General features: G+C 60.2%; 1 protein-coding gene and 1 long non-coding RNA gene across 16 annotated transcripts in view; one reads left to right on the top strand and one right to left on the bottom strand.

Annotated features, from left to right (window-relative positions):
* The window catches only part of ARHGEF7 (Rho guanine nucleotide exchange factor 7), a 171,224-nt gene that overhangs the window by 60,486 nt on the left and 91,919 nt on the right, over window positions 1-18,819 (top strand). For 11 of the 15 annotated variants that reach the window (XM_089303387.1, XM_070048561.2, XM_089303386.1 and 8 more), the window contains exon 3: window positions 17,006-17,090. In XM_089303387.1, the coding sequence (XP_089159513.1) occupies window positions 17,006-17,090 (85 nt within the window). Of the gene's footprint in view, window positions 1-7,670; window positions 7,729-15,015; window positions 15,085-17,005; window positions 17,091-18,819 lie in introns of those variants that run through there. The other 4 variants (XM_070048564.2, XM_070048565.2, XM_070048563.2 and 1 more) reach the window with 4 other exon arrangements.
* On the bottom strand, window positions 14,021-14,895 carry LOC138843747 (uncharacterized). Its single transcript, XR_011378698.2, has 2 exons — window positions 14,712-14,895; window positions 14,021-14,245 (listed from the first exon to the last, which is right to left on the bottom strand). It is a non-coding gene; the product is annotated as an uncharacterized LOC138843747 (long non-coding RNA).

Raw genomic sequence — 18,819 nt, 5'->3', positions numbered from 1 at the left:
CTCCTGGGGCACCCCCCTTCCCCCCCCCATCATAGCAACCTTGCGGGTTGGGCTGCACAGCTCGCGCTTGGCCAGCCTGGCCCTTTAAATCAGCTCTGGCTAGGAGCACAGAGAGGCAGATGGGAGAGGGCCCACGTGACTCCCTGAGCCTGTGGAAGAGGGAAGAAGCACGCAGCCAGGAAGAGGGGCGGCCGTCGCCCTCTGCCACCTTCCCTGGAGTCGGCAGCGGGCCCTGAGGGAGCAGGCGCCGAGCGCGGCAGCCCCTGAGCTCCTGCCGGGGGATGTGGGCCTGTGAGGACGGAAGGGCCTGTGGGTGATGTGTGGATGGCTTTATCTTTCTCCTTAGAGGGAGGCTGGGGGGCTCGGACCCTCATGCTCTGTTCTCCCCTTAGTGCCTGTTATTTCAGAAAGGGGAGACTGGCAGCCCGGGCCGCTGCCTGTGCAGCCCGGCGCGCACTCTCCCTGCACACGCTCTCCCTGCACACGCTCTCCCTGCACACGCTCTCCCTGCTCTCTCCCTGCACTTTCCCTGCATGCTCTCTCCCCGTGTGCTCTCTCCCTATGTGCTCTCTCCCTGTGCACTCTCCCTGCACGCTCTCTCCCTGCGCTCTCCCTGCACGTTCTCTCCCTGCTCTCTCCCTGCGCATTCTCTCCCCGTGCGCTCTTTCCCTGCATGCTCTCCCTGCACACTCTCTCCCTGCACGCTCTCTCCCTGCGCTCTCCCTGCGCTCTCTCCCCGTGTGCGCTGTCTCCCTGCATGCTCTCTCCCTGCTCTCTCCCTGTGTGCGCTCTCTCCCTGCGCTCTGCCTGCGCTCTCTGCCCGTGTGCACTCTCTCCCTGCGCTCTCTCCCTGCGCTCTCTCCCTGCGCTCTCTCCCTGTGCTCTCTCCCTCCTCTCTCCCTGCGCATTCTCTCCCTGCTCTCTCCCTGTGTGCGCTCTCTCCCGGCTCTCTCCCGGCTCTCTCCCTGCATGCTCTCTCCCTGCTCTCTCCCTGCTCTCTCCCTCCTCTCTCCCTGTGCGCTCTCTCCCTGCTCTCTCCCTGTGTGCGCTCTCTCCCTGCATGCTCTCTCCCTGCGCTCTCTCCCTGTGTGCGCTCTCTCCCTGCGTGCTCTCCCTGCGCTCTCCCTGCGCTCACACTCACAGTTCTGTCGTACTTCACTGACCGTGTGGGCCTCATGGTGCGGTTGCCCGTGGGTAACCCGTGGCTGCCTGTGTATTTGCCTGTGTAACCCTGGTGGCGTGACTGTGCCCGAGACACTAAGCTGCTGCAGTGACCCCAGCACGTGTTCTGTGTCCAGGTTTCAGGCATGGTCTCAGAATGACTCCTGCAGGTTTCCTTTGTACTTTCTAAATGTAAGGGCTGGACAGAAACTGCGTTCCCTTGGGGTGGTCTCTCGGCCTCCTTCAGTGTGGAGGAGCTTCTCTTCCTTTCTCACGGCTGACGTGAGCTCTGGAAATGTACCGGGCCCTGCGTCGGGGCGTGCTCTGGCAAGACTGGTTCCCAGAAGGTGCCACGTTCCCGCTGCCACAGGTGGCTGCATTTCTGCGGCTGCTCCAGCCCGTGCTGAGGTCGACACCCGCCATCCCTGTTGCACAGGTGCCTTCTCCCGCGTGTCCAGTCCGCGGTCTGCAGGGACACGGGCCGTCCCGCGTGTCCAGTCCGCAGTCTGCAGGGGCACGGGCCGTCCCGCGTGTCCAGTCCACAGTCTGCAGGGACACGGGCCGTCCCGCGTGTCCAGTCCGCAGTCTGCAGGGACACGGGCCGTCCCGCGTGTCCAGTCCGCAGTCTGCAGGGACACGGGCCGTCCCGCGTGTCCAGTCCGCAGTCTGCAGGGACACGGGCCGTCCTGCTCTCCGATTTCTTGCCCGATGTTTCCAGTGTCCACCGGCGATCCTCGCTGGGATCACTTCCCCGGGGTGCTTTTAACATGCGGCTGCCCCGGAACCTCAGCTCGGGTCAGTCGGGCCGGGACGTTGACGGTGGGAAGTCCTGTGCCTCTTGGGCTTTTGGAAGGGAGAACGTGGTTACTCCCCTTCCGGAATCAAGGTCATGGTCTCGGGGTGACCTGGCAGTGGGCGGCTGAGCTCTGTGTTCTTGTTTCCACAAGCTTTTCGTTGTGAAGCAGGAAGTCTTCCCGTGGACCTCAGGAGTGAAGAGTGAAGGCTGACCGGGGGAGGAGAAGCAGACACAAACGGGGCGTTGCCCATCTCCCCGGGAGCACCAGGGTGCAGACGCAGAGAGAGGAAGTGGGGCAGCTAGCGTGCGTGGAGCTGGGGCGGCTGGCTGTGAGGAGGCCGTCGGGGAGGGAGGCCTCCGTGTGGGGGGGTGCCTGGGCTTGGTGTCTGCGTCGCATTTGTGGAGATTCCAGCGCTTTTATGTCTGGAACCCCACTGCAGCACGGGCATGGGGATGGTTACGGACCATTTCAGGAAGCACGCAGTGTAGGTCTTGCTTTACGTTTTGAATGTCTGGTAAGTTACATAGACAGAAATAACCTGCACCAGGCAACTGGAAGGGGATTTACGTGTGGTTTGGGCTGTGTGGTTGCAAAAATGCTGGTTTTCAACACACCCCTGTCGTTTTGAGTGTGATGCGTGACTCCATTAAGGCCATGGGGTATTGTGAAGAGTCTGCCACCTGCTGGTGAAAGGGGGGCAGGGCAGGTCATCGAGAGAGTCTGCCCTGCGCTTGCAGCCGTTGGTCTCTCACTCAGTGGTGAATGGATTAAAAATTCAAGTTTATGGCTTTGGGAGTCGTGTGTGCGCCAGTTGTCATGTGAAGTGCATTTTGGATTGTGAGCATGAGCGTTGATCCGTTGGAGGTGTTAGGAGCAGGCCCAGGGGGCAGCTTTGGGACTGGGAAATGGGCGTATGAAGAGTCCCAGGCTGCCGCTGCCTCAGAGTGTGCACCCTGTGCCGAGAGAAGCCTGGGAGAGGACCTTCTTCCTGGCTTGCAGGAGTCTGGTGGAACCTTAGTTTAGAACAGGACGAGTTCCCTCATATGCGACGTAGAGATTCCTGGGGTGGGGGTCATGAATGTGTCGGGGACCGTATTTCGGGTTTTGTCTCAGTGGAGAACTGGGAGTCCAGGTGATGTTCGTTTGCACACGGTTTATGGGGACATTGCTCAAGCACCGTGCCCTGCCTCGGGCCGTGCAGGTGACCCTGTGTCTCAGCTTCGTGGAGACCCCTGTGGGCGTGAAAGCGACACACGGGAGGCTGAGAGAGCTGCAGGAGGGGGCTGTGGGCCTGGGGTTAGAGGAAGCAGCACGCGTAGGGGCCGAGAGAAGGGCGCCTCAGCGGGGCTGGGCTCCTGCCGGCTTTGGAAAGGTGGGCGGGATGGACACCGGTGTGCGCAAGACCTGCTGTCTGCTCCGCCCCCCGGCTCCAGGTGGATTTTTTTAAAAAGATTAATTTTTTTTTTTTACTTGAAAGAGTTATAGAGAGAGGAGAGGCAGAGAGAGAGAGAGAGAGGTCTTCCATCCGATGGTTCACTCCCCAATTGGCCGCAACAGCTGGAACTGTGCCGATCTGAAGCCAGGAGCCAGGAGCTTGTTCCAGGACTCCCACGCGGGTGCAGGGGCCCAAGGAGTTGGGCCATCTTCTGCTGCTTTCCCAGGCCATAGCAGGGAACTGGATGGGAAGTGGAGCAGCCGGGTCTCGAACTGGCGCCCATATGGGATGCCAGCACTGCAGGCCGGGGCATTAACCTGCTGCGCCACAGCGCTGGCCCCTCCAGGTGGATTTATAGTGGGATCGTGCTTTGAGCTGAGGAGCTGCACCCCATGGGAATGACCGCAGACTCTGAATTGCCAGCCCATCCGGGACCTAACTGCTGGTCAGGTGAGCCTGGTGTGTGTGGAGGAAACACACGTGGTCTTAGGAGGCAGGCGGCAGTGGCCGGCGGGCAGGTGGAAGCTGCCGTGGCTACAAGGACGGAGACCAGCTGCGGAGTGAAGGCTTCCGTACCTGGCCACGGTGTGAGGGCTTCCGTCCCCAGCTGCCGGGGACTGGGCCGTGGAGTGAGGGCTTCTGTCCCCAGCTGCCGGGGACCTGGCTGTGGATGGAGTGAGGGCTTCCGTCCCCAGCCGCTGGGGACCCAGCCGCCGGGGACCGGCCGCGGAGCCACCACAGGGGAGAGCTGGCTCGCTCTCTGCCGTTCCCGAGACATTTGCTGGAGATACCGTTCTGGTGAGAGCTGAGCTTCCTGACTTTCCTTCCGAGGTGGCAGGAAGAGGCCGAGTGGCTGCTAGGCTCTGACCCGCCCACAGGGACTCTGGGTGGCAGAGGTTAGGCTCTGACCCGCCCACAGGGACTCTGGGTGGCAGAGGTTAGGTTCTGACCCGCCCACAGGGGCTCTGGGTGGCAGAGGTTAGGTTCTGACCCGCCCACAGGGGCTCTGGGAGGGAGAGGAGACAGGAACTTGGGGACGCATCCTGCTGTCCTCTTGGAGGTTCCCCAGGCCTGAGGCAGGGGCCAGCCTCTAGACGTGTGCCCAAACGTTCTGCTTTTAAGTGAAGAATTCTCTCAGATACGGTCCTGTGGGGTGGAACGAAGGCCACTGGGTAGTTGAGTTAATTTTTCCACCGCTACTGTATAAGGTTTAATAAGAGACAGAAGCTGTGTGTCTTCAATTATCTCCTTCTGCCGTCCCCTGGGTGTGACTCCGCTAGGCGTGGGGGAGGCTGTGTGTCCTGGTGTTGGGTGGTGAAGGGTCTGGGGGAGGGGGAGGGTTGGTTTGGGGAGGGGTGATCCGTGGAAGCTCTCTGTCTTGGAGGGCCACTCTTTGCTGGTCCTTTGGCTGGAGGGGGCATATCTGGGGGCTTCTCTTGTCTCCCCACTGGCCCTTCTGGGTTGCCAACTTCTTTAACATCCACTCTGGCTTGTTTGAAATTAACAAAACCCAGAGACCACACTGCTGTGGTTGCCTGGGCCCGGGGGCCTGAAGTTGTGAGCCCCTCTGCCTCTGCTGGGGTCTGAGCCCCAGACTTTGGCTGTGGTCAGCTGGAGCGCAGGGGACGTGCCTGCCTGTCTCAGGGAACCAGTCCGGCTTCGGGCTTTCCTCATCTGCCTATCAGGGCCTTGGTCAGTCCTGGTTGTGGCTCACACTGGCTGACCGGCGTCATAGCTGTCGTGACTGCATGTGGGTGGGTGGCACTTGGCCCGAGGATGATGGGAGGGTGGAGGGACGTGCTCCCTGCTGCCCGTGAGGCTGGCGCAGGCTCCCCGGGGAGGTCACGTGGGGGTAGAGTTGCCTGCCATCCTCTTCATCTCCCGTGCAGGTGTCGGCTTCTGGGTGACCGGGGCGTGGTCCCCGAGGTGCCGGCTGTCGGTTCCTGGTGCTGGGTGACTCCGTGGGCTCCTCCGGCCTCTCCGTGGGGCTGCTCTGAATTCTTGGGTTGCTCACGTTCCCTCCACTTCCTGGCCTCTAGGGTTTCCTAGCCCTATTTTCAGCTATCCCTAGCATTCCAGTGGCCCCTAGGGAGGGCTGGGAAGGATGTGTACTGCTCACTGTTGGAACATTCGCTCCAAGCTTTGGCTTTGCAGCTACTTGCTCTGAGTCTTAATTGTTTTCTTTAATTAATTAATTTATTTGAAAGCGTTACAGAGAAAGAAGACACACACACACACACACACACACACACACGTGGTGGTGGTTCTCCACTTATCAGTTTACCTCCCAAGTAGCTGCAATGGCCAGGTTTCTGGCCAAGCCAGAGCCAGATCCAAGACCCCCATTTGCGTCTCCCATGTGGGTTGCAGGAACACAAGCACCCGGGCCATTCTCCTTTGCTTTTCCCAGACCATTAGCAGAGAACTGGATAGGAAGTGAAGTGGCCGGGGCAAGAACTGGCACGTATGTGAGATGCCAGCATTGCAGGTGGTGGCTTCACCTGCTGCGCCACAATGCTGCCCCTTAAGTTTTCATTTATTTATCTATTTCCCATTTTATTTGAAGGGGAGAGGGATATGGACAGCTCTTCCATTCGGAAGTCCATTCCCCAGGACTTGGCCAGGCAGAAGCCAGGCGCCCAGGATCGTGACTGGCACGGACCCTCTTGAGCCATCGTCAGCTGCTGCATCCCAGGATGTGGTCAGCAGGAAGCGAGGACTTGGGACTCCAGGCGGGTTTAGCTGATGCTAAGCCGCGAAGCACTTGGTGTGCCTGCCCTGGGTTTTCAGGTTAACAGAACTCGGCTGTGAGTGCTCTGACCTCCCGTCGCCAGGCCGAGCAGGCGTTGTGTCCAGGCCCTGCCATATGGACAGGCAGACCGTTCTTTTGCCGGCATGCATTGCTAGCACTTGAAGATGGTCATTGCTGGACTGGGTGTGGACTGTGTGGGTGCCCTGTGACCCTGTGAGAGCCCACCGTCCCCTGGCTGGACTGTGTGGGTGCCCTGTGACCCTGTGAGAGTCCACCGTCCCCTGGCTGGACTGTGTGGGTGCCCTGTGACCCTGTGAGAGCCCACCGTCCCCTGGCTGGACTGTGTGGGTGCCCTGTGACCCTGTGAGAGCCCACCGTCCCCTGGCTGGACTGTGTGGGTGCCCTGTGACCCTGTGAGAGCCCACCGTCCCCTGGCTGGACTGTGTGGGTGCCCTGTGACCCTGTGAGAGCCCACCGTCCCCTGGCTGGACTGTGTGGGTGCCCTGTGACCCTGTGAGAGCCCACCGTCCCCTGGCTGGACTGTGTGGGTGCCCTGTGACCCTGTGAGAGCCCACCGTCCCCTGGCTGGACTGTGTGGGTGCCCTGTGACCCTGTGAGAGTCCACTGTCCCCTGGCTGGACTGTGTGGGTGCCCTGTGACCCTGTGAGAGTCCACTGTCCCCTGGCTGGACTGTGTGGGTGCCCTGTGACCCTGTGAGAGCCCACCGTCCCCTGGCTGGACTGTGTGGGTGCCCTGTGACCCTGTGAGAGCCCACCGTCCCCTGGCTGGACTGTGTGGGTGCCCTGTGACCCTGTGAGAGCCCACCGTCCCCTGGCTGGACTGTGTGGGTGCCCTGTGACCCTGTGAGAGTCCACTGTCCCCTGGCTGGACTGTGTGGGTGCCCTGTGAGAGTCCAGTGTCCCCTGGCCCCCTGCTGCGTGCTCTCCTCCCCTGGCTGGTGTGTGGTGTCTGGCTTGGTCCTGGTTCTTTGTCACCTTTGTGACGTGCCTCCTGGAGGCGTTTCCCTGCCTGAGATAAAATTGGCACGCGGGCCTAGTTTCTGCAAGGCAAGAGCTGTGCGCGTGTGGGTGTGGCGCCGTGGGCCTCAGCGCATCTGCCTTCCGCCTGTTTTCCCTGCTTGTGCTGCCGTGGCCTCCCTGAGTGTCCCTTGTGCAGGGTGCTGAAGATGGCAGAGGGCATGGCGCGGCTGCCGCACCGCCAGTCCTCTCCCCGCCTCTCCTAGGAGCCTCCTAACTAGAGGTGGTTTCTTCCAGCGATGAGCTCCCTGTCCCAGTGTGCAGAGAGCGCCGCGGACTTGAGTGGCATCTGGTTCCCATTTTATACTGAAGTCGGTTGTTTGGGGCCACGTTGGGTGAAAGTGCTGTAATTGATGGAATCCATCATCACACTTTAATTTTATCCCTGGAGTGTAGGAGAAGGCGGAATTAAGCCGAGAAGCAGGAGTCTGTTTTTCACGAGCCCCTAGCGATGGGGACCGTCTGCATGAAATTGGAGCAGGACCGCTTACTTAACGCTCTTCTCGCTGGCTGGCGTTCTGAACGCAGATTCCACTTGACAAAATGGTAGGACAGAACTCTATTTTTGAACTCTGCAAACCACACTCCAGAACTGTGGCAAAAGTAACAGTTTCTTGAGTGAAAAATAGCTTGTCCGTGAACTCCTGGGGAGCGGGCCACTTGTGGCGTGTAGAATGCTACCACTCTGTCTGCTGGGCTGTGGGCCTCCCTCGGAGTGTCCAGGTGGGATTGGGGTGGCGGTGGCGAGGAGGGAGAGGGCTTTTCCTCCCATTCTCTGCTCTGGTCTTCCTGGGCGTGGCTAGAGGTGTCTGTCCCTGTGACTCATCCGGCTTTGGCTTCTCTGTCAGTGTGGCCGGGAGGTTCAGGGCAGCTGGGGTCACGTGGCCAGCTTGCTGAGGGCTGGGGAGGTGTTGACATCGCTGCAGTAGGTAGGGGTGACTGCACGCGTGGACCCCGCGTGTTAGCATGTTCACTTCCGTTGCTGCAGCCCTGTCGGCCCCTGGGGCTGGCTGAACCTTTGTGCTCACACGTGCCGGTTTGCTGGTTGCCACCGTGCTGTGTGCCTGCCCTGCTCTGACTCGCTGGTGTGCACTTGGCTCACCTGGTGGCTGGCGCCGTGGAGGCGGAGGGGACCAGGAGGTGTGACGGGGCCGGGGCTGCTGGGCTGGGGACCAGGAGGTGTGACGGGGCCGGGGCTGCTGGGCTGGGGACCAGGAGGTGTGTCGGGGCCGGGGCTGCTGGGCTGTGCCGCCTGAGACCAGTGCTGAAGCTGCTTCCTGGCTCTCTGTTGTGGCTCTTGCCGGTTACTCGTGAGCCACGTGAACTGCGTGCGTTTTTAGAGCATGTGTGAGTCAGGTTCATTTGCTTACAATGGAAGATTTTAACAGATTGAAGATGCAGGTGACATACAGAGCATTATTTCGTGACGCAAAGTTTGCTTGTCCTCCATCAGATGGCAGGTGCTCCTGATTTTCCGTACTACCTGTGAATTTGGAAGCCAGGGCGGGACAAGTTAGGGCTGTGGGTAGTTAGCTTTGCAAATCTGAGATTTTCTCCTGTTTCTTTGAGGAGCCTGCCTGTTTCTTTTTCATGTGGTGTCACACTGTGGGTGGCTGTGATACCCCGTCTGTCCCCTGAGAGAGGTGGCAGTGGTTACACTGTGGGTGTCTGTGTCACCCTGTCTGTCCCCTGAGAGAGGTGGCAGTGGTCACACTGTGGGTGTCTGTGAACCCCGTCTGTCCCCTGAGGGGGGTGGTATTGGTGTCACACTGTGGGTGGCTGTGTCACCCTGTCTGTCCCCTGAGAGAGGTGGCAGTGGTGTCACACTGTGGGTGTCTCTGATACCCTGTCTGTCCCCGGAGAGAGGTGGCAGTGGTCACACCGTGGGTGGCTGTGTCACCCTGTCTGTCCCCTGAGAGAGGTGGCAGTGGTGTCACACTGTGGGTGTCTCTGATACCCCGTCTGTCCCCTGAGAGAGGTGGCAGTGGTCACACCGTGGGTGGCTGTGAACCTTGTCTGTCCCCTGAGAGAGGTGGCAGTGGTCACACCATGGGTGGCTGTGTCACCCTGTCTGTCCCCTGAGAGAGGTGGCAGTGGTGTCACACTGTGGGTGTCTCTGATACCCCGTCTGTCCCCTGAGAGAGGTGGCAGTGGTCACACCGTGGGTGGCTGTGTCACCCTGTCTGTCCCCTGAGAGAGGTGGCAGTGGTCACACTGTGGGTGGCTGTGTCACCCTGTCTGTCCCCTGAGAGAGGTGGCAGTGGTCACACCGTGGGTGGCTGTGTCACCCTGTCTGTCCCCTGAGAGAGGTGGCAGTGGTCACACCGTGGGTGGCGTGTGTCACCCTGTCTGTCCCCTGAGAGAGGTGGCAGTGGTCACACCGTGGGTGGCTGTGTCACCCTGTCTGTCCCCTGAGAGAGGTGGCAGTGGTGTCACACTGTGGGTGTCTCTGATACCCCGTCTGTCCCCTGAGAGAGGTGGCAGTGGTCACACTGTGGGTGGCTGTGTCACCCTGTCTGTCCCCTGAGAGAGGTGGCAGTGGTCACACCGTGGGTGGCGTGTGTCACCCTGTCTGTCCCCTGAGAGAGGTGGCAGTGGTCACACCGTGGGTGGCTGTGTCACCCTGTCTGTCCCCTGAGAGAGGTGGCAGTGGTCACACTGTGGGTGGCTGTGTCACCCTGTCCCCTGAGAAGGGTGGCAGTGGTGTCACACTGTGGGTGGCTGTGTCACCCTGTCTGTCCCCTGAGAGAGGTGGCAGTGGTCACACTGTGGGTGGCTGTAGGGGTGTAGATAGCCATTTTTGAGGGGTGGTAGCTCATCTTTTGTTTTTCTTCTAAAGATTTACTTATTTATTTGAAAGGCAGAGTTAGAGAGAGAGGGAGAGAGAGATGCAGGGCAGGGCAGCGGGGGAGGGTGTTCCATCTGCTGGTTTAGACCCCAGTCCGAAGCCAGGAGCTTCTTCTGAGTCTCCCATGTGGGTGCAGGGACCCAAGTACTTTGGGCCATCTTCCACTGCTTTCCTAGGCACCTTAGCAGGGAGCTGGATGGGAAGTGGAGCAGCGGGGACTCAAACCAGTGCCCATATGGGCTGCTGGTGCTGCAGGTGGCGGCTTTACCCGCTGCGCCTTACGCCGGCCCCTGGTAGGAGATGACACGAGCCATCAACTCCAAGTCCTGTGCAGGCTCCTTCTTTGCTGTTTGAGTTGTGTGCTTTTCCATTTTCTCTGCAGGGGGGCCTTGCCCTCCTTCCCTGGAGCCGGGCTGCCCTGGCGACGTCCCTGCACGTGGAGCGTGGTGTGTGACGGCGGAGGCAGTGGTGCCATTGCTGCGACAGCAGGCACTCCTTCCATCCTGCCTGTGCTCTCGGCACGGCCGCTGGTGCCACGAGGACACGAGGCGCCAAGGCTCCTGCCAGCAGCCGTGAGCTGAGCCATCTTGTTGGCACTTCCTCAGCCCAGTGCGTGGCCGCCAGGCTGCCGGGTGCCTGCCGCTCCCGCTGAGCTGGTGGCCTCGGCAGGAGAGACCCTGAGCCGCATTGTCCCAGCGGAGCTGCTCCTTAGGCTGGGACAGCAGACGCCTGTGTTCCAAGTTTAGAGCGGGTGACCGCTCCAGGTGCGAGGCTGCGGGCGGAGCCGCAGCACCTGTCAGTGGCACCCCTGCCTTGCCGGCATCGCCGCCCGTGCCCTGAGAGCGTGGGGCGTCTGCCCTAAAAGGCGTGCTCCCTCAGGCTGGCGGGAAGGCTCTCGCGTGGTGTTCTTGTCGGGGATTTCTGAGTGACAAGCAGCAGCGGTTCCGAGGTCCCCAGCGTAGCCTCTGGGAGGGAGGGGGCTGGAGCGGCGTGGAGCGGCACGTGCCGGTGAGGACCGTCTTCCTCCTCGTGAGCAGTGGGGAATTCTGCTTCTGCCTGAGCCAGCTCGGAGGCGTCAGCTTCTGCCTTCTGGCGCGGAGGCGGCCTCCCTGCTTCCCTGGAGGGCCTTGCTGTCTTCTTGGAGGTGTGTCCCCTCTGCGGGAGGGCCTTGCTGTCTTCTTGGAGGTGTGTCCCCTCTGCGGGAGGGCCTTGCTGTCTTCTTGGAGGTGTGTCCCCTCTGCGGGAACACGTGGGCGCGGACCCCGTGCTGCCTCTTGCTGCCTGGCGCTGTGTTCCCACGGTCCCCGAGCCCGAGGACCCTGTGGCTCGGCTCTGCCCGCGCGCTACCGCACTTCAGGCCGTCTGTGCCGGGCTGTCTGCTCCAGGACCCGGGATGAGCGAGCGGTTAGTTCCCTGTGGGCCCTGCCACTCTCAGTTCAGGGAAGAAGAGTCGGGGCTTGAAACCACCGAAAGCTTCTCTCTTTGCTGAGAATCTGCGAGCGGCCGGTGTCCGTCACTTCTGCTCACGTCTCATTGGCCGAGCAGGTCACGTGGCCAGGCCTGCCCGCAGCGGGCCTGGGGCAGGGAGGAAGTGGAGGTGATGTCATGCCCTGCACAGCAGTTACCGGGCTCTGCTCCACAGCCGGCTCTTGGGCCGAAGCCTTCCTGAAGCCGCCATGGGCGTTTCTGCGCCGACCCCAGGTTTTCCTGCCTGGAATCGGGCACGTAAACCTCTGCTTTGGCATGGCTTCCGCTGCCGGGGGGACACTGGTGACCCCCCCCCCCCCCCACCGTCTTCCTCCTGCAGAGGAGAGCGCCCTGAGTCAGGTGTTAGTTCAGAAGCCAAATCGACTCTGGCTTTGGCTACTGCGATGTCGCCACAGGATGAGGAATGTGCCGACTGCAGTTGCTTGCGTACCAGCGCTGAGTCGAGGCTGGGGGTGGAGTCTGGACCACGGGGCAGTCTTTGGCACCTGTGGGGGTGTGGGATGGGGTTTTCTGTGGGGTTAGGAGTCAGTGTGGCGTGCAGAGGAGCAGTCCCTGTGGACCTGGAGGCTGGAGACAGCGGAGGCACAGCTGGCCCGGCGACTTTGGGATGCAGCCCTCCCTGTGTCCTGGTGTCTGCTCTGACTGGGTGCGGCTGGGTGCTGGTCAGATAGAGGCATGGGCATGGGAGGGTGGAGGGCAGAGCAGGTGCCAGCACAGCTTCCCAGCCCCATGGCTCTCCCTCCTCCGAGTGGACGTCTGGCCCTGGGTTGGGGGGTCTCAGGTGTTGAGTGTGGCCTAAGGGTGAGGTCAGCCAGCAGTGCCCAGGTGTGCAGCCTGGGCGGCCGTGTTGACAGGACCAGTGTGCAGAAGCAGGCTTGTGCGCTGTGTTTGTGAAGCGTGTTGTGGGGATATGAGTTCCGCTCTAACCAGGCAGGGCGAGGAGGCATGTGGGCTGAGGAGGTAGCTCTGGACTGAGAGGCAGCCTCCCGTGAGTGTCCCTGGCCAGCTCCCCTGGGCACCTGTGTCCCGGTGTCTGCGTTCTGAGCACCAGGTGGTGGCGGAGGGAGCTGCCCAGTGCGGGAGCCGTCTTGTCGTTGGAGAGTGAGGGCCCCGGGGCCTCCTCTGCTCCTGCCCCGGGGCCTCCTCTGCTCCCGCCCCGGTCTGAGACCCTCCTCAGTCCCCACTGTGCGTCACAGTGCTGTCTTCTGTCAGGCTGGACGATCAGGCCCACCCCCACAGCCCAGCTACGGGGAGGCTCTGACCTAGCCTCCCAACGCCAGTCAGGAGCCTGCACCCGAGTCTGCGAGTCTACGTGCTGGGGTCCACCCCGCCCTGACCTCCCATTCTGCTTCCTGGGAGACAGCAGGTGGCACACAGGCACAAGTAGTCAGGTCCCTGCTGCCCGTGGCCCAGCCCTGGCTGGTGAAGGCATTCGGGGGACTGAGCCAGGGAAAGGGAGATCTCTCTGTCTCTCAAATGAATAAAATTTTTAGAAACCACCTCATTTTGCTTTCTTAATATGCTTGCGTATTTTGACACTTACGTTAGGTTTGTCATGACATTCCACTCCTAAATCCTTTTTTTTTTTTTTTTTGACAGGCAGAGTGGACAGTGAGAGAGAGAGATAGAGAGGAAGGTCTTCCTTTGCCGTTGGTTCACCCTCCAATGGCCGCTGCGGCCGGCGCGCTGCGGCCGGCGCACCGCGCTGATCCGATGGCAGGAGCCAGGAGCCAGGTGCTTCTCCTGGTCTCCCATGGGGTGCAGGGCCCAAGCACCTGGGCCATCCTCCACTGCACTCCCTGGCCACAGCAGAGGGCTGGCCTGGAAGAGGGGCAACCGGGACAGAATCCGGCGCCCTGACCGGGACTAGAACCCGGTGTGCCGGCGCCGCTAGGTGGAGGATTAGCCTAGTGAGCCGCGGCGCCGGCCTCTACTCCTAAATCCTTAAGTGCCTCTTGCCAAAGATAAGTCCGTTTTTTGGCACGCCAGCCTAGGAGTGCTGAACCGGGCAGCTGGAGTGATGGTTCTTCATCTGAAGTCAGTCAGTGCAGATTCCCCGAGTGCCTGATGTCCTCCGGAGGTGACGGACCCAAGGCACGGGGCCCAGGACGACCCATTGCAGCTGGTGGTCAACAGGATTCAGACTGACTCGGGAGCGTGAGGCATTCGCCAGGTGCGGCTTCCTGTCTGGTGCCCTGCCCGCCGCGAGGGTGACGTGTGCAGTGCACCGTGGGAGGCTGTGCGAGCAGGTGGCCCTTTGCCTGCTCATCCACCGCGGAAACTTCTAGAAAGTATTTCTGTGTCTGCCTTGCGTACTCTCCGCTGTCCTGGTTTCTCCATGGTTTGACACTTTCTGTATTTCATCGTGAAGCATTGCTGTTAAAAGTACAACATGAAAAATGGATTTGTGGTTTTCCGTATAAAGCTGGTAGAATAGTGTTGAGGACGTTGGTTTATCGTACGGCATGTTGAGAGGAAGGGTGAGATACTTTCCCCTATAGATTCTTTTTTTTTAAAGATTTATTTTATTTATTTGAAAGAGTTACACAGAGAGGTAGAGACAGAAAGGTCTTCTCATTTGTTGGTTCACTCCCAAATGGCCGCAATGGCTGGAGCTGCGCCAAACTGAAGCCAGGAGCCAGGAGCTTCTTCCAGATCTCCCTCGTGGGTGCAGGGGCCCAAGCACTTGGGCCATCTTCCACTGCTTTCCCAGGCCATAGCAAAGAGCTGGATTGGAAGAGGAACAGCCAGGACTAGAACTGGCGCCCATATGGGATGCCAGTGCTTCAGGCCAGGGCTTTAACCCATTGTGCCACAGCGCCGGCCCCTCCCCTATAGATTCTAAAGCGTGTTGGGTGTTTGGTGTTCCCTTCCCCTGTGTCTCCCCCACACCTGGCCAGGTGGTGTCGGGGCTGTCTTGGTGAGCCAGCTGTCTCCCTCTCTCTCTACTGGGGACGTTTCAGAGGTCCCTTCCTGGGCCCCCCTTAGAGGTCTGATTTAGTTGGTCTGGGAGACGGCCATGCTTCTGGCCTCCACTCAGAGGGCCCTGAGAGGCCGGGAGCCAGCCAGCGCTCGGAGGGGGTGGGGGCTGGGGGCGTGGAGCGGCACCTGCCAGGGTGCCCGGGGATGCCAGGCGCATTTGTCCTGCATTGAGAGCTGGCCGGCCCCCGCCCCCAGCAGTTCAGGCCCTCACCTGCACACGGAGCCTCCTGTGCGAGTTCCAGCGAGGTGCCCCTCGTTCCTGAGCTGCAGGGGTCTGGTCTCGGGAGCAGGCTGCTGCCCTTCTCTGGGGGAGTGCTCCAGTGAGGACGCTCGTGGGCTCAGAGTGCGTGCCGGCCCTCCGTGGCTAGCGCTTGTCTCGTCCCATTGTTTTGTTTCCTGTTGAGAAATGTGTGTGCTCACCGAGGCTCTGATGTCATGTTGAAGCCCATTGGTGGGCAGCGCAGCCAGTCAGATGCTTCCTGGTATCCGAGTGAGAGCGAGCTGTACCCTGGAATAACAGGAAGCCTCGTCCATAGCATCCTGTTGCTCTGGGCTTTGTGGCTCGCCCGCTGGCCACCATGAAGGTTAGTAGAAGTTTATGTTCGTGTTTCTTTACTGGCTAACGCTGTAGCTCGAGTCCTCCAGGCTGTGGAATGAGACCTTAAATAACAGTTGGAAAAGTCAGGCCACCTTCTTTGCAGTTGAGGAACCTTTGTACTTTGCATGTGGGGAAGCTGAGGCCTGTTAAGGTTAATGATACTTTTTATTTTTTTAATAGTGACTTTTAGCTCATTTTTGTCACTTGAGATGAAAATGGATATTCATTTGTGTTGGAATTTCATCTTAAATCGTTGTTCGGCAGTGGCTGGCACTGATGGGGTTGTGCGGCCTGTCTGTTCACAGGGAGGGTCCGGGTCCTGGTCCTGTTGGAAATGGCGTCAGGGCACACGCCCAGGGCGCGAGGGCTCACGGCCGCCCTTGAGGCTGGGCCTTATGTAGGAGCTGTGGCTGCTGCAGTCTTGACAGTGGTGATCCGGTGGCCTCCTCCTCTTCTTTAAAAAAGCTATTCTGTTTATTTGAAAGGCAGAAAAGCAGAGCTCCCAGCCGCCGGTTCTTTCCCAGAAGCCTGTGCAGTCAGGGGTGGGCCAGGCTGAAGCAGGGACTGGAAACTCCGTCTGTTTTCCCTCCAGGGCTGTCCCGGGCCCTCCGACGGTGTGCATGACAGGAAGCAGGCTCTGGTGTGCGACGCGGGCGTCCCAGAGTGTCTATCTGTGCCGCCAGATGCCCGTCCTGTTTGCCTCTCTGAGCCAGTGTCCAGTTCTGTGGTCAACCATCAGCATCCCTCGGGACTGTTGGGCTTTCGTTTCAGACACTGTGGCGGGAGCCCGTAACTGGGGGTGACGCGTGGGTGAGAAGGCAGTGTTTGTCGGGCCTGGGCGGCTTCCCCTGGTGTCTCGCTGTGAGCGTCCCGTGCGGTGTGGCCTCCTGGGGTGTAGATGGACCGTGTAGCTCCCTGTCCAGTGTTCTGGGGCAGCCAGGCGGGAGCAGGGGGGCTGTCCAGGAAGTGAGATGAGTAAGAGTTAGCCAGGAAAACCCGCAGGAAGGGGAGGAGAAGCGAGTTCCTGGCTGGGGAGGGGCTGGCGGGAGGGAGGGCCGGGCAGGGGTGGTGCGCAGACCTAGCGAGAGCCCATTTGTTCATTTCTGCGTCGGTGAGGAGAAGCAGAGTAATGTGATGTGATAAACCTTTCGGTATCTAATGCCTCCCTCTGAGTTTTCATGATTGGGGCGTAGTTTGGATGACTTGACTACTACAGTTATGTTGGGAGCCGATGGTTGGTGATACAGAGTTGTCTGTAACGGTATTTGGAATGAGTGTGTGTTTTAACAGGTGTGTGCCCACACACTCCAGCTGTGACCTTCGGGGCTGGCTCATACTCTGTCTTCCCAGCTTGGGGAGGACTTCCATCGGAGTCCCAGGTCTCTGGACAGGCCTGGGGGGGGCGGGGTCACAGCCAAGGGGTCCTTGCCAGGTGTCCAGGGGTGGGTGTGTCCCTTGTCCCCACCTGGCCCTCCTCTGGGATCGTGTCTCCCGCCCTTCCCGATTGTCTTGCGTGACGCGCCATGCCCACAAAGGTCTGTCTTTCTTGGCTGTGAGGTCACCTCCTGGCCAACCTGCTCTCTGCAGCGTGCCGTGTGCCGTGCTCTGCCGCCTCTGCCTTAGCCAGGGAGCGTCTGCCCAGCTCCAGCTCTGGGCTGTGCCGAGCTGGGCAGGGCTGGCCCTGGGGCACAGGAAGCCGGTGGGAGGCCCAGGGTGTGACCCGTGCTTAGTGAGGGTCTGACCAGACAGCCTCCCCCAGGACTCCGGCCAGCCCGCTGCTCTCCCTGTCTCTGCTCCCATCTGGGGGTCCTGTCAGCTGCATCGCCCCTGTGTTGGGAGAGTGGCGTTTGTCCTGCATCCCCAGAAGACGACTCTACTAATTTTGCCTGTTTAATTTTCCCTTTCAGACGTTTGATGCAAATGATTTGTATCAGGGGCAGAATTTTAACAAGGTCCTCAGTTCCCTAGTGACTCTAAATAAAGTGACAGCAGGTAAGACTCTTCTTTTAATTGAACTTTTAATTTAATGGAGCGGGAAGACGGGGTTGGGGGATGAGGGGGTTAGCAAGTGAATGAGGATTGAATTTAAAGTACGCATGCTTCTGCTGATTGCTTCTTTTGTTCCCTTAGCTCTCACCTTTTTTTCCTTATTAGAATAGAATGTTCCTTTTTGAAAAAAAGATCTATTCATTTATTTGAAAGGCAGATTTACAGAGAGAAGGAGAGACAGAGGCCTTCCTTCTGCTGGTTCCCTCCCCGAATGGCTGCGATGGCCAGGGCTGAGCCAGGTTGAAGCCAGGGGCCTGGAACGCCATCCGGGTCTCCCAGCTGGGTGGTGGGGTCCCAAGCACTTGGGCCATGGTCCGCTGCTTTCCCAGGCACAGCAGCAGGAAGCTGGAACGAAGTGGAGCAGGCAGGACTCCGACCGGCACCCGTGTGGGATGCCCACGTGGCCGGCAGGGCCTAAGCCCCTGAGGCACAGCGCCAGCCCGAGGGTGGGCCTGTAGGTCCCCTGAGGATGCTGAGAGGTCAGCTGAGAGCGTGACGAGACCAGGGTCCCTTCACGTGACGTGGCGGAGTGGAGCCCGAGGCGCCTCTCTCGGCTTTCCTGAGTTTGCAGTGTGGATGCTCACTCCAGGGGGCAGTGTGGTTCTGAGCTGTGCCGTGATGAGGGAGCGCGGCGGGCGCGCTGTCTGCCGAGGTGTGCCGGGGCTGGAGGCAGCAGAGACGGCGCTTTGCCTGCTCCGCGCCTGGCTGTTTCTAAGGGGGTGGGATGGGTGGAGCCCGTCTAGTGAGCCCTCAGACCACAGTGGGGACAGGGCCTGTTCTGCGTGGGCTCCCCACGGGCGGGCTCGGCTGTCCCATGGGCTGCGTGGCTATGGAAGGAAGAAGCCATAGTGACGCGTTCGTTTCCTGCTGACCTTGACGCATGAAAGTCACACATTAGGGCGGAGGTGAAGTGCCCGCATTGGAACGCACCTCTTCAGTTCTCCCCTACTTTTGTCCGGCCCTGCAGTTGGGGGGTGTGTGTGTGTGGGGGGGAGGCAGGACTGCCGTGGGCGGCACAGACTGGCTTCCTCAGCCCTGCTGGCACCCTGCTGCTGTCACGTCAGTGCCTGGCGAGAGGCGCTGGGGCTGAGAGCAGGGCACCCCGACACTGGGTGGACTTATCTAGGAAATAAGGATTTGAAGGGCCAGAGTACAGAGCTGGCTATAAACTGTTAAAATCATCACACCTTTTGGCCGGCGCCACGGCTCACTAGGCTAATCCTCCGCCTAGCGGCGCCGGCACACCGGGTTCTAGTCCCGGTTTGGGGCGCCGGATTCTGTCCCGGTTGCCCCTCTTCCAGGCCAGCCCTCTGCTGTGGCCAGGGAGTGCAGTGGAGGATGGCCCAGGTGCTTGGGCCCTGCACCCCATGGGAGACCAGGAAAAGCACCTGGCTCCTGGCTCCTGCCATCGGATCAGCGCGGTGCGCCGGCCGCAGCGTGCCGGCCGCGGCGGCCATTGGAGGGTGAACCAACGGCAAAGGAAGACCTTTCTCTCTGTCTCTCTCTCTCACTGTCCACTCTGCCTGTCCAAAAAAAAAAAAAAAAAAAAATAATCACACCTTTTGATAATGTTTGCAGACAAGTGTTTGTGGTGTGTTATAATTAATTAGACAGTGAGCTACCTTCTTTATCACTGCATTTTCAGAATGCTCGCTTCAGCCTGAGCAGACGT

This window comes from Oryctolagus cuniculus, chromosome 9 (genome assembly GCF_051225735.1).
Source record: "Oryctolagus cuniculus isolate XC-2025 breed Fujian yellow rabbit chromosome 9, ASM5122573v1, whole genome shotgun sequence".
In the NCBI taxonomy this organism is placed as follows: domain Eukaryota; kingdom Metazoa; phylum Chordata; class Mammalia; order Lagomorpha; family Leporidae; genus Oryctolagus; species Oryctolagus cuniculus.
Note: the sequence above shows the minus strand (reverse complement) of the source record. Positions and strands in the feature narration are given on the sequence as shown.